General features: G+C 53.9%; 1 protein-coding gene across 2 annotated transcripts in view; it reads left to right on the forward strand.

The window, feature by feature from the left end:
* The first annotated feature begins 6893 nt into the window (after window positions 1-6893).
* The window catches only part of PTDSS2 (phosphatidylserine synthase 2), a 29982-nt gene continuing 22760 nt past the window's right edge, over window positions 6894-14115 (forward strand). The window contains exon 1 of one of the 2 annotated variants that reach the window (XM_069016226.1): window positions 6894-7078. In XM_069016226.1, coding sequence (XP_068872327.1) covers window positions 6894-7078 — 185 coding nt within the window. Of the gene's footprint in view, window positions 7079-7975; window positions 8284-14115 lie in introns of those variants that run through there. The other variant, XM_069016227.1, reaches the window with a different exon arrangement.

Genomic DNA, 14115 nt, shown 5'->3' on the forward strand with positions numbered 1-14115 from the left:
GGTTGCTCCAACCTGGTCCTGGACACTTCCAGGGATGTGGCAGCCGCAGCTTCCCTGTGCACCCCGTGCCAGGCCCTGAGCACCCCCACAGGGAATGATTTCTTCCCAATATCCCATCTAACCCTGCTCTCCTTCAGCTTAAGCCATCAGCTGCCCCTGTGGGGGATCTTCCCACAACTTGGTGTGACCCGTGGTGTGTCCCCACAAACAGTTATGCCGCTGTTCCCCAGGAGGGTGGCGCAGCGCAGCAGTGGGAGGGAGCTGCCCAGGATGGGAATATTGTCACTCAGTGTCACCAGAGACACTGTGACCTGAAAGAGCGGCCAGCCAGACAAGTTCCTCCAGCTGTAATCTTTGCAGCAGAGCTGTGGTGGTGCAACTGTGCCCTGATGTAAGATCTGGATCCCAAGCTTTCACTGGAGAATGAGGCCATGGGAACAGAGAGGCCGGGATGAGGAAAGGGCTGGAAGCACAAGAGCCATGAGGAGACTGACTGACAAGAAGGAGAAGCGGAAAGGCTTGAGGAGAGGGGATGCTCTCCCCCAGAGGTGCTAATGTAACAAGAGCCAGAACTTCTCTAGGATAAAAGGTATGCAATTTATGGCAAGAGGCAGAGGGAGGGTTCTGGTGTTGTCATCTGCTCTAACCCGGTCTGGGGGGCAGGATTGGGTGCAGCAGTTCCCTGTATCCCAGTCTGAGCCCCTCTCTGGGCACAGGGGAGGGAGTGGGAGCCTCTCTGGGATCTACCCACTGCCAGTGAGTGCTCTGATGCTGGCACAGATCTGGCTTGGCACACTCTCTGCTGTCATGTTGGCTCATTCCTGCCTGGCTGGTTTCTCTCAGCCTCCATGTGCACCAGCCTCATCCTGCAGCAATTCCCTGCCAGTGCTGCCTGCAATCATGGGGATGGGGACGGGAAGCTATCCTTTGGGTACGGAGATGTTTTTGGGTGTTCCTAATGCCACCTTGGCACACTTTTCCTGCTGCTGCTGACCCCAGTAGAGCTTAAGATGAGGTGAAGGGATCTGCTGGCATCACACCTTCTGTTCCCAACTCCAACGCCTGCAGGCACAGTCCTGCTTGGGAGTCCAAGCCAGCATGTCCACTTCCTTGGGAAGAGGCTGAGAGGTTACCAAGGCAGGCTCACAAATGGGGTGTTGTATTCATCCCGGTGGCTGCTGGGGCTCAGGCTGCCATGCGGGTGCCCAGCTTGCTTTTGGGGCCATATGGAGTGTGTATAGAATCCCAGAATCCCAGAGTGGCTTGGGTGGAAGGGACCTTAAAGCCTGTCCGGTTCCACCTTCTGCCATGGGCCCGGACACCTTCCACTGGCCCAGGGTGCTCCAAGCCCCCCTGTCCAGCCTGGTGTTGGACACTGCCAGGGATCCAGAGGCAGCCACAGCTGCTCTGGGCACCCTGTGCCAGGGCCTGCCCACCCTCACAGAGAACGATTCCTTCACGATATCCCATCTATCCCTGCCCTCTGGCAGTTTGAAGCCATTGCCCCTTGTCCTGCCACTGCAGGTCCTGATGGGAAGGCAGGGATGTCTGGACAGGGGTAGCCACAGAGGGCAGGGACTTCAGATCACTGTTACTCTCACACCTAACTGTTTTTTTCCTGGGAATTAGGGACGCTGTCTGATGGTGGCTGCTGTGCTCTGGCCTCACAGGGCAGTGGGATCAGGGGCAGGTAGGGCCATCTGGGCTCTGCAGTGGTAGTAGGAACCCTGGACTCCATCCCTGCTCTCAGGAAGGATAGTTTCAGTTTCACTCCTCCCTGCCCTGTGGTTGGAACAGGATGTGGAGGTGCCGCGGTGCAAAGGTGTAGAAGTGACCGGCACAATGGGAAGCAGGAATGTCTGTGTTGAAGTGGGTTTCCGTGCCTCCGGGTGTGTCACTGGTCCTTGTCCCCTGGCCGGGTGACCCACTGCCCTGAGCGTTCCTCCTGGGAAATGGCCACGGGCACCCTTGGGCTGGGTGCGGAGTCATCCGTGTGAGTAACTCAGGATAAGGACCTGGATAGGATCCGGCATCCTTGTTTTCCTTTCCACTCATGGATTGGTGTAGGATTGGGTGGTTCCCATCACCCACACTGAGATGATCAAGTTGCTCTTATCTCCTGGATGATTCTTACACAGCTTCCCTTGGAGCACTTCCAGCTTAGCCCATGGCTTCCTGAGAAGTGGGACAGCCTTTGCTTGGACAGGCAGACCTGTACCTTTACTACCTGCCCTGACCTTGGAGAGTTTGCCTGGCTTTTTCCAGGAGAAAAACCCACATCTTTTCTTCCAAGTTAGAGAAGAAAAAGATCACAGCTCCCCCTCTGCCCTTGCTGTATGCCAGGTGCTCCTGGAACACCTGAGGCTGTCATCTCTGCAGTGCTTGTTCCTAGGTTTACATAAGCTCCATCCATACCATCTTTCTCTGAACCATGCGCTGGCACCTCTGAACTCTGGGACCAACATGTGGGGCCAGTGTGACCCCACTACACCTTGGGATGGTGCATGGGACCAGCAGCACATCCTGCTTTCCCTGTCACACACCTGTGGTAGGAATTTTGTACCTTAAAGGCCAAAAGCAGAGGAGTGGTAGAGATTGGAGGTTAGTGTATCCCGTGTTTCCAAGCCAGAGGTGCTCAGAGGTGCTGAAAAGCAGCATCCTGGGAATATCGGGGCAGTTTCTGTTCCTACCTGCATGGTGAAGCGGAGAGCCTTCCTCGGTGCCCCTCTCTCCTGGAGCCCCTCAGGGCAGATCCCTAAGGAGCGGGCTGGCAGGCAGGACCGGCTGGAGGCTCCTGGGCTCTCTCACTCTGTGGTTTCCTTCCCCACCTCCTTCGACCGAGGTCTCAGAGGTCTCATGTGAACCGAGTGGTGCCGTGACTTCCGTGTGGGACTCGTGCCTGCCTTGGGAGGGAGCTGCCTCTGCCTGGCAGTGGGCAGATATCAGGAGGAGGCAAAGGAGCTGCCCTTCACCCTCGCCCAGGGGAGTGGCAAGCCCAGAATCGCCCAGCGCAGGTAACAGTGCCGAGTTCCTCCTGTCAGCCCCAGGGCTCTGCTTCCCCCTCTGCCCCTCGCAGTGCCAGGGCCGTGTGCTGTACCCTGTGACGTCCCCAAGAGGTGCCATAAACTGGCCAAAAGGAGCTATTAGCAGAAGCTCTGGAAAGCTCTAGAAATCTCCTCTTGATGCCTCACTGGTTGGTAAAACAGCTGTGGGAGCCGTGTGCTTTTTCCCCCCCATGTGTAATAGTGCTATCAACCTGACCTTGAACATTTCCACAGCTTCTCTGGGCACCCTGTGCCAGGGCCTCACCACCCTCACAGGGAAGAACTTCTTCCCAATATCCCATCTAACCCTGCTCTCTGGCAGTGGGAAGCCATTCCTCCTTATCCTGTCACTCCAGGCCCTTGTCCAAAGCCCCTCTCCAGCTTTCTTGCAGGCTCCCTTCAGGTGCTGGAAGGGGCAGTCAGGTTACCCCGGAGCTTTCTCTTCTCCAGGCTGAACAATCCCAATCCTGTCAGCCTTTCCTCATGGCAGAGCTGCTCCGTTCCCCTGATCATCTTGGTGTCCCTCCTGTGGCCTCTCTCCAACAGGCCGCTGTCCTTCCTGTGCTGGGGACCCCGGAGCTGGGTGCAGGACTTCAGGTGGTGTCTCACCTGAGCGGAGCAGGGGGAAAGAATCATCTCCAATCTGGACCTATGGCTTGGAACAGGGAATAACTGTTACCCTAAAAAGTGAGTTGAAAAGGTTATGTGTAAGCCAGGTCTTGCCTTACACCTGTTTTCTGGGGGGCTTGTTGCTTTCATTTACAGATAAGAAGAGCATTTCCTGGGAATAACAGGATGGTGAACAACTGCTCTGGATTCCCTTGTGCCTCCAACAGCATTCCTGTGGGCTGCTGTAAAATAAACTAGGTCCTGGGGGTGGTAATCCAGCTGTATCCTGCTAGGAAAGGCAGCCAGCATTTTCAGAGCGGTGATCCCAGTTAAGCTACCATCACCCTGCGGCTTTGTGCCTTGAACAGGTGCCAAACCAGACCTGGGGATTATCAGGGGGAAAAAAAGTTGTCTTCCCAATGTCCTGCTGTGTGTGAAACCAAGGTGTGGGCAGACCTTCAGCCTTCCAGGGGTGATCCATGGGCTGGGAGCGGAGAACGGGCTTTATCTCTGGGAGCGTGTGGTGTTTACCCAGAGAGAGTGAAGCCCTGCCAGGCAGTGCTTTCCACCCGACAGCAGAGCAAAGGCCTTTGCAATGGGAGCGCCGCCGTGTTCCAGGGAAACGGGGTTACCTGTGGGAAGAACAGCCCGTGGCGCTCCTCCCACGCTCCTGCTTCTCCCTCCTGAGAAAGACTCGGCTCTCTGGACAGCCCAGGAGCACCCAGCAGCAGTCCCGAAAGCCCATGGGTGTCACCAGCCAGCGGGGAAGGTGAGTCTGTCCCTGCAGGTTGGCTTTGTCCGAGGTATATCCAGCCCCTGCAGCATCTCTCGTGGCACTCGGGGGAGACTGTGCTGCTGCTGTTCCTGTTTAGGAGGAATTTGGTTTTGCCTGGGCAGGATTTAGCTGCTTTTGCAGCAAGGCACGTGAGCAGGTTGATGCTGACCCTCTTCCAGTGCTTCCCTCCCTTCCTGCATTTGCTGCTCTCGGGTGACTGGGGCTGAGGACAGCAGCAGGAAAAGCTGAAACTGGGGAGGGAGATGTTGCACCTGCCAGGCTGTTGTGGAGGTGTTGTGGAACTCTGCATCGTACCTGTGCCAAGGTATTGCGGCCACACGAACCCTGTGTGAGCAGAGGGAATTATTTAGGATATGATCAGTTCTGTGGCTGCTGGGTCGGTCACAAACCCGAACCCACTGGGCTCCAGCCACCTTGGGCAGAGGTTTGACCTGCACCGAGTGTTGGTAGGGAAGCTGCAGGAGCACTCTGTGACCTGTTAGTCCTGGCTGGATGTGGAGATGGTAATTCCCACCCGAGGAGACTGCTGAAGGGTTTTGTGTGTGAAACCACTGCGGCTGGATAGAGGCTGCCTGTCCACCTCCTGCTTTTGGACAGGGAGCTCCTCTTCTGAGGGTGCAAAGGCACTGGTTCAGGATAGTGCTAAAATGGCAGCAGATGTCTGCGTTCTCTTGTAAAGCTGGGGGTGTTTTGGTGGTCTGTTTGGATCCATCGCTATCCTTGGAGCTACAGTCAATACGTTACAGCAGAGGATGTGGTTTGGGGTGAAGCCCTGCTTGTAATTAAAGTCCTGGGTGCTCATTCCAAGCAGGGAAGGCTTACACTGGGTATTAGGAGAAGGTTCTTCCCCCAGAGGGTGGTCAGGCACCGAGCAGGCTCCCCAGGGAATGGTCACGGCCCCACGGCTGCCGGAGCTCCAGGAGTGTTTGGACAACACTCTCAGGCACAGGGTGGGATTGCTGGGGTGTGTGTGCAGGGCAGGAGTTGGACTGGCTGATCCTTATGGATCCCTTCCAACTCGGGACATTCTGTGGTCTCTTGGAACAAGGTGAGCGTCTCTAGCTCTCATAAAGCATCGTGGGATGTGCGGGAGGGAGCGTTTCGGGCTCGGGGGAGGCCGGGGATTGTGCAGCAGCCAGAGATGTCCTTTATCTGTCCCAGAACCGTGTTTCGGCCGCTCCTCGCCCAGCCCGCTGCTGCCCTCCTGTGGCCAGCTCCGTTATTCCGCAGAATCCGAGAATCCTGGAATGGTTGGGATTGGAAGGGACCTTAAAGCCCGTCCAGTCCCACCCCTGCCAGGGGCAGGGACACCTTCCACTGTCCCAGGTTGTTTCAAGCCCCAATGTCCAGCCTGGCCTTGGGCACTGCCAGGGATCCAGGGGCAGCCACAGCTGCTCTGGGCACCCTGTGCCGGGGCCTCAGCACCCTCACAGGGAAGGATTTCTTCCCATTATCCCTCCTAACCCTGCTCCCTTTCAGTGTTTCATAGAACCATGGAATAGCTTGGGTGGGAAGGGATCATGTTTATTATTTGCAGTCCTGTAAATGTTTCCTCTAATTTCTTTCCGCGTTTCATTTCTCTGCTCCCGCAGGACTTTCCCTTTCCTCCATGCAGCATCCCTGGTGCCTGCTGCCATGCCCGGATCTTTCCAGAAAGCCGGAGCTCCCTGCCTGCCATCCAGGGTCAGCATGGCACGTTCCGGACGAGGAGCCTGACCAAGGTAATTTGGGAAGGGTCGAGGAATTCTGGAATTCTTCGAATCCGAGGGCACAGGGGCACCCTGCAGGCACCCCCAGCCCTGGCCAAGGAAAACCCCGGGTGGGAACAAACACCCTCCGGGTGGGAACAAAAACCTTTGCCAAGCAAAACACACTTTTATTTTGCCAGCAAAACGCAGATACGTAACGGGCATTTAACGTCTCATCGCACAAAGACGCGGGGATCGGGACAGCCACGGCGTCAGGGACGGGACTAACTGGAATCCCCAAGGTGGGGGGTGCTCGAGAGCAGCACGGCAGCCTGGCAAAGGACGCTTTTCCCTGCACAGTTCCGGAGCGAGTGCGCAGAACGCAGACATTTTGTTTAATTGGCGCTCCTCGGTTGTGCCCTCAGGGGCTCGGGCTTCCCCCCTGAGGGGCGGCGGCGGAGGGCGCCGCCTGGCGGTCACGCGGCCGGGATGGGGGGGGGGGGGGGGGGGAGGAGGCCGCGCGGTTGCCACGGCAACGGCGGGGGCCCGCCCCGCCCGGCCCCGCCCTCCCCGGGAGCGGCCGCCCCGCGCACGCGCCGACGCGGGGTCGCGCGCGCGCGCGCTCCGCCGCACGCCTCCCGCCCCGCGTCCCCGCCTCACGCCCCGCGGCCCCGCCGGCCCCCGGGGTGTCCCCACCCCACCCCACCCCCGGTGCGTCCCCGCCGCCGGTCCCCTCCCCCCCCCCCCCCCGCCGCCATGAGGCGCGGCGAGCGGCGGGCGCACGGCGGGAACGTGGGCAAGGCCGCGCTGGAGGAGCAGCCGCCGCCGCCGCCCCCCGCGCAGCCCAACGGCGGCGCCCCCGGGGCCGAGCGGGACGGCGCCGGGCCCCGCCGCAGCACCGAGTCCGAGGTGTACGACGACGGCACCAACACGTTCTTCTGGTGAGAGACGCCGGGCACGGCCCCCACCCCGTTCGGGGCTCCGCGTGGGCCAGAGGGGGCCCTAAGGAATGGGATACGGAAAGGCTGAGGAACGGGATATGGGGGTCCCTGAAGGAATGGGGTACGGAGGGGGCCCTGAGAAATGGGATATCCGAGTTGTCTGCTACGCGTTGTCTTGTTTACATGTCTCTTCTGTCGCCGAAAGCGGTGCTGGAACAGGCTGCCAGTGTTTTCCCGGTGTGGCCCTACCGTTAATGGTTTCCTGGCAATGTAACGGGGATTCAGGGCTGGCTTTTGGCGGTGGCGCCTCCTTTCCCTGTCCTGGTCCCCGCCTTTCCAGGAGCAGGACCCTTAGGGCTGACCCCGACAGCCTGTCCTGCCTGGTGGGTGCTCTGGGAGGTGTTTTCCAGCACCTTGGGAGCCCACCGTGTTCGGGCAAGCTTTCCTGCCTGACTCCAGTTATCAGCATTGTTTATATGGACCCCACCTCCTTCTCTCCCCTCCCTTAATCTTGGAAGAGGCTCTTTCCATCCATGCTCTTCCCAGTGATCCTGGCAGAAAGCTGAAGCTGTCGTGCCCCACTCCTGCTGGTGTTGTGTATTTTTGTGTGTCTCAGTCCATAAAACGGGTGCAGAAACCCACGGCTGGTGGTGTTGGGCCAGCGGAGAAAATCAGCTTTTTGTTAAATTCGGTCCTTGCAGGAAGAGGTGTGTTGGTACCTGGAAAAGTGCTGCTAAATCCCAGCCTTGCTGGAGTTGTTCCATAAATCCCCTCAGCAGCACCCGTGTGCGTAGGTACAGGGTTTTTTTTCTGTGTGAAACACACGTCCCTTTCCATGAAGGAAACCAGGCTGACACTGAAGACGCTCGTTTGGAATACGAACCGAGGGCGATGGGATTTGGCTGGAGCCTGGCGTGGAGGAGTGGGAGGGGAGGGCCCTTGGCTCTCACCCTGCCAATCTGGGCAGCAGCGGAGCCGAGGGCGTCGATCCCGGTGAAGGACGTGACATTCCTGCCGGTGCAAGCTGCAAAGGAGCACTGGGATGCTGCTGGATCCCGGCGGGATCTCTGCGGAGCCCTGACGCGCGCGGGTGTAGCCGAGGGACGCCGTGGTCTCGGGGACAAAAGGACCTCTCCTGGCGGGCACACCACATGTAGGCTGAGCGAATCGCGGGATCCCGGTGCCAACCTTTAAATGGAAAATGGGTAAAACTGTCCTGTCCTTACTCCCTCGTTACGGTGGCTCTTGCCAGCTGTTTTGTGAAGCCTTAAAATACCTCTTTTTTGCTGTAGAATCTCGCCTTGTTGCACCTTTTTGTGGTGGTGACAGGGCTGTCACCCCAGAGGAAATGCTGTGATGCAGTTAGTGTGTCCATGTGGATTGTTCCTATGGAAATCTGGACGTGCCTTGTTCTCTCAGGAGCTTCCCTGTGTCGGGTGGTCCCTTCCAGGAGGGCAGCATGGACAAGTGTGTTCCTTAACTTCCTATTTATCCGATTTTCTTTTCCCTAGTAGCTTGTGCTGGCAGCCAGGAGTTCAAACACCTGGAAAAGTCCCAAGGTTTTTCCTCGTGTTACTTTTACCCTGTACATGTTAGAGTGTTCTTTGGCAATGACTCAGTTCCTACCATGTCCAAGAATAAAGATTATCCAGAGGAATGGTTTTCTTCCTGTGACCCTTGGGAGTCCTCTCCTGCTGTGGAGGTGGCTACAGGAAAAGGAAATTTTTAACAGTAACAGTGGCAGTTTCCTTCTGACTTTGGAAAAATATGGAATGCACCTTCTCATTGGAGTTCAGGAGTTAGGGATAAGGTTCCTCACGTGTCTCGCTCCTTTTGGGAAAATGAGAGCATTTGGGATCTGTGGATGCAGAAATCACTCCAGGAGTAGTTTAATTTGTAGAGATGATTTTCCTGCTATCAATGTGGTCCTTGGGAAAGGTAGAGCTTCCTAGCTGGCTTCCTGCTCTTTAAAATGTGTTTGAAACTTTGGAAAACCACTTGTGTGCTAATATCTCTGCTCTTATTCCATACAAACGACTTGGAGCTGGAAAATACTCCCTTGTGGGAACCTGCTCAGTCAGCGTAGCCTGGCAGCTCCCTTTGCCATTAGGAAATGCCAAGGGAAGGGAACAGGAGGAGGCTTTCTGAGGCAGATCGGTGGTTTCTGTATCATTTATCCCTGAACTAATTTCCTAGTGGAGAGCTGGGAATGCCAGGCCCTCCTGGCAAGCCACTGGAACATGTTCCCTGGTGTTTCCAGCACCTTGGATTGTTCTTGTCTGTGTGCCTCCAGCAGGAGCTGTCACACAGAGCCCCTCTTGTTTTTGGGGTCATTTCGTTTGATATTGTGTATGATGTTCTCCTAAAATTCCTGTAGATATTTCGTAGGTTGTCTTTAACCAAAGAAGATTTTCTGGGAAAACGTCCATCCAGTCTTGATTTGAGGCTGTTGGGAGGTGCCAGATGCACCTTTGCCACCCCATTGTGACTCTGTGGGTTAATTGGTTTTTCAAAGCCTTACTTTAATTTGAGTTTAATTAGCTTTAATGTCACCTTTTGATTATTAATGTGTTTTATCTCTCGCACTAATGATCCCATATTGCCACCACATGGATGTGATATTAATTCCTGAGGTCATGGTGTGGCAGCAGAGATCTGTGGAGTTAAAATTGATAAGAGAAGAACTAAGAAAGAGGGAGTGGCAGTGATTCTCTAGGCTAGTGGCAGTGTTTAGAGGAATTACTTCCACCTTTTTGTGCAAAAAGCGTGGAATTTGCAGCTAAGGGAGAGGCAGCCCCTGCTGGCGTGTTCCTCTCGGTGTGTTCGGTGTGGTGAGCCTTCCCAGATGGCCTGGGAAATGAGGATACGTGTGGGCAAACCGGCTGGCATTGGAAAGAAGGGGTTGGTACTCAACCCAGAACATTCCTCACCCATTCCTCGTGGAGCTTGCTCTTATCTCTGAAACACCTCCCAGGATTTGCTAAGGGCAGTCTGGAGGAAGGGGTAGGGATTTATCTGGAAGAGAGATTAGGGAGAGGGAACATCTGCAGGTCAGCAGGAGCTGCTCTCTGTGCCCTCTCCTGAGGGATGGCCGTAGCACTCCCAAGGCAGCATTCCTCGAGTTTGCTGGGAACTGAACATGGGATTTTTCCCTGCTTTAATGGGGCCGTGCCGAGCCATGCTGCCCACTCAGGATTCACTGCGCTGGAGCAGAGGAACATTGCTCCAGTGTCCTGGGTCACCCTGCCATGCTTTTCCAGCCTGTGGGAATGCCCTGGGCAGGGCAGGGAGCAGGGACATCCAGGCCTTGTGCAATCCCACTAAGCCACGTTTGCCAGCTGGTCATGGATGAGAGGGCCTGTGCCTTGGGAATTGAGTTGTGGGAATAGCATTGCCCTTTCCTCAAAGGAAGGGGTTGCATGGTTGTGCCAAGTGAGCTGGAAGTGTAGAAGGAATATCTGTGTGGAGAGGGCCTGAGAGTTCCATGCCCCACCTGGACATCAGTTGTCTATATTGCGTTTTTTTTTTTGGAATCACATTCCCAAAGTTTTAAGGAGAATAGGGGAAGGTGTGCTCAAAGAGTGTTACCTGTAATTCCTGGTCACCTGTCCTGGTAGATCTGCTCTGAACTAACTCCTGAGACACAGATTTCCATAGGCTTAAATAAAAAAATGTTTACCAATTGAAATAGGGCATTTGTGGAACTTGCAAGCTCTGTGGAAACTTCGGGAACTTTGGCAGCTCGGTCTTTGCTCCTGATTGGAAGGAAAACTCCAGGTTTGCCAAAGCTTTGCTGGTTGACTTGTGGTTCTGGTTCTCCGGAGGTCTGTGCTCCTGGGCTTCTTTGAGGAGATGGCAAGGAGAAGGCAGGTTGCTATTTTGGAGTGTCACAAGTCCGTATGGAAATTTAATCGGCCTCGGGTGACTTCAGGGATGTGCCGAAGATGTGCGACTGCTCTAAGAATAGGGACTGTTTTATTAACTCTGAGAGTTTAGACAGATTTTAAAACACAACTGAGAGCTTAAAACCAACAGGGATATTTACATGGCTGGGTTTGAGTTGAAGGTTTCCAAACCCTCTGTCTATCCCTAACAGTTTGCCTGTTAATTACAACTTTTATTTCAAAAGTGGTTGGTTTTAAATCAGGATTAATTTTTGTTGTATTTTCTCGTGTCTTATTCTTCACGTGAACCCCCTGCTGCTTTTGGAGGAAAGGGTTTGTTGTGCTATTTGCCATATTTTCTTGGAATTTCCAGGTGACGTGTTGGTCTATGGAGGGTACAAAGCTTTGACATCTGTTTAAAAATCTGCTTCAGGAATGGTTTCATTAATTTGCCATTATTTGGAATAAATAATTAAATAATGAAAAAGTCACTGATGGGACTAATTGGGTTTGCTGACAGATCCTTTCACCAGCAGCCGCAATTAATGCAACTTTTTTAACCCAAGGGGCAAGCTGGACTGGCTCTCCTTTGGAATTTTGTTCCACTTAAGAGGACTGACCAAAATATTAATAAATAAATTCCTTGCATTGTGTTCCAGTGATTGTTATTGTGTTTAATGGAGTTGTTGCATCACTGGTGACAAACAAGCCATGGATAACAAGGGTGCGGTCCCTGCTTAGGCTGATTTTATTTTGTGGGAGATGGAATGAGGCCATGGGCCGCCTGCTCCTGGGTGTTACTCTCTCCTTTCCACCCAAGGATCTGCCAGAATCAACCAAAAAATGAGATACTTAAACGACTTCCTTCTGTCATTTCTGTCATAGACTTCAGCTGGGAAACCTGCAGTGCCTCAGTGAGACAGGAGAATGACTTAGCATGAGAAAGAGAAGCTGAGATCAAACTTAATCCCATTAACTGGGAGAAGAACCCCACTTGTTTGTGATCTGCAGCGCAGGAGAGCTTTGCTTGCTCTCACTGGCTGTTTGAATTAGCGGGGCAAGGGCTTTTGTGAAAACAAACCTGATTTATTTAATTTCCATCTCCCAGGGCTTGACTGGGGAAAGAGCCAAATGTGTGGTGCAGAAAGGCAGAAAAATAAGCCACTTAATATCTTTTTAACAGTTTGGGATTTGTTGTGAGTTCTCTCCCTGGCCTTAGATATTTTTGTGCTCAGGTACGTCAGGCACTGCTTTGCAGAGTTTTTGATGTGAAACCTCCCAGATCTGGCTGCAGTTTGTACCCCCTTTGCTTCGGGCAAAGTGTTGCCCAAACTCCTGTGTGTAATTCTGAGGGGAAGATTCCCAGCTTAGCTCTTTTCAGCCTCCCAGGCTCCAGGCCAGGAGAACATAAGCCTTACAATGTAATTCCTGCCTTGCTTACCTTGCTGGGTTGTTCTTAGCTCGCCTTCCTCTGGTGTGTTATTTTAAAATGTGTGTGGAGATGAAAACAATCCCCTTGTGCCGTTAAATTCATCCTGATCACTCGGATAAGCCCTTCCTTAAGGAGAGCTGCTCCTTTTTGTGGCGTTTTATTTTATTTTTAAACTCCTGAGCTGTGGGAAGACATGGTGTGCATCCATATTTCCTGGCTTTTTTCCCCCTCTGAGGCAGATTTGTCTGGTGGTGCTGTGCTCCCTCTCACTGCTGTGTCACTGCTCACAGCTCTCTGGCAGAGCTGACAGCTTGCTCTTTCCAGAAGTCAAGCCCATCTCCAGAGTCTTTCATCCCAGCTCCTGGAATTCGTGCTGCGCTGGAAGCATCTTTACCTTGAAAACCTGCTAGGAGGAAATCTGGCAGCAGCTGGAGATGAAAGCTGAGCTACAAGGGAAGGGATGAGAGAGCAGCCTCTTGTTTCTCCTTAAACAGGGCAGCTGGTTGGGTTTCAGGCTGGTGGCTGTGGCACCGAAAATGAATGGGAAATGGGATACATGGGGCTCTCCAACACCGACCCTTCGCTGTGCTACAAGATCCTCGCAGGGAGGAACGCAACTGAATCATCCTGGTGCTGGCAGAGGGGTTTCTCGAGGCGTTTATCCAAGGGAGGACGTGTAATAACAGATCTTTTGGCAGTTTATGGGATGCTGGCTGCATTGGAAAAGCAGCTGGCTTGGTGGGGGTGTCCAGGTGGGGAAATGCTAAGGTGGGATTTCTAGATCTGTTTTCGTAGCCTCTTCAGAAATAAACAGCGACGTAACAATTATGTGTAATGCTTAATGTATATAACTATACAACGAGGTGTATAACTGTAACAGTATAACAATACCATAACAAGTTCCAAAAGCAAAGGACAAAATGAGGCACAAGGTACAAGAGTAGCCTTGAGTTCACGTGGCCTTTTTGGTGGCGGCGGTAGAACCCGTTCGTTGCACCCCACGTGTAAGTGCAGCGAGCGGCAGCGCGGTGTGATTGGAGCCTGGGTTCCGTGCCTGCTGTCCTGCCTCCTGGGAGAGGCTGGGGTTGAGCTTTCCAGCTCCTGCAGGATCCAGGGCAGGCCCCACGTGAGCACTGATGGCTGAATCACCTGTCCTGGCACCCGGGAAGATGCAGCTGCCCAGCAGGAGCTTGCGGCTCCCGAGTCTCTCCCTGGGTTTTGGCCCGCCGATTCCTTGCTAATTCCAGAAGCGGTCGTGGCTCCTTGTGGTTTTCTCCTGGAGCTGGTGGTCCGTGTCCTCGGGACCACGAGGAAGGAGAGCCTTCAATGCCAAACTCCGTTGTGGCAGGGGCAGAAGAGGATTGTGTCTGCTTATGAGGTACTGCGTGTGTTCCCAGTGGGATTGCAGGGATGGTGTGGAGTACTGGGGTCTGGAGTAGGATGGAATTTTTATTCAACAGCACTCTTTCCTTGATTTTCAGAGCAGTTTTAGGTGGGTTACTGGGGGGGTTGTTTAGAGGTAAGTCAGTGGATGGTTTGGAAATTCCGAGGTTTATTGTGCACCACACAACCGGAATATACAAACCTTGGCATGACGTGGAGATGGGATGTGAGCTGCTGTTACAAAAGAGTATATAAAGAAAATGGAAATACAGCCAAATACGTCACGTACAGACACTTTGTTTTACAGCTTTTGTCCTCCCTAAGCTTCCTCTTTACAC

The sequence above is a fragment of the Aphelocoma coerulescens genome, chromosome 5, assembly GCF_041296385.1.
Source record: "Aphelocoma coerulescens isolate FSJ_1873_10779 chromosome 5, UR_Acoe_1.0, whole genome shotgun sequence".
Classification (NCBI taxonomy): domain Eukaryota; kingdom Metazoa; phylum Chordata; class Aves; order Passeriformes; family Corvidae; genus Aphelocoma; species Aphelocoma coerulescens.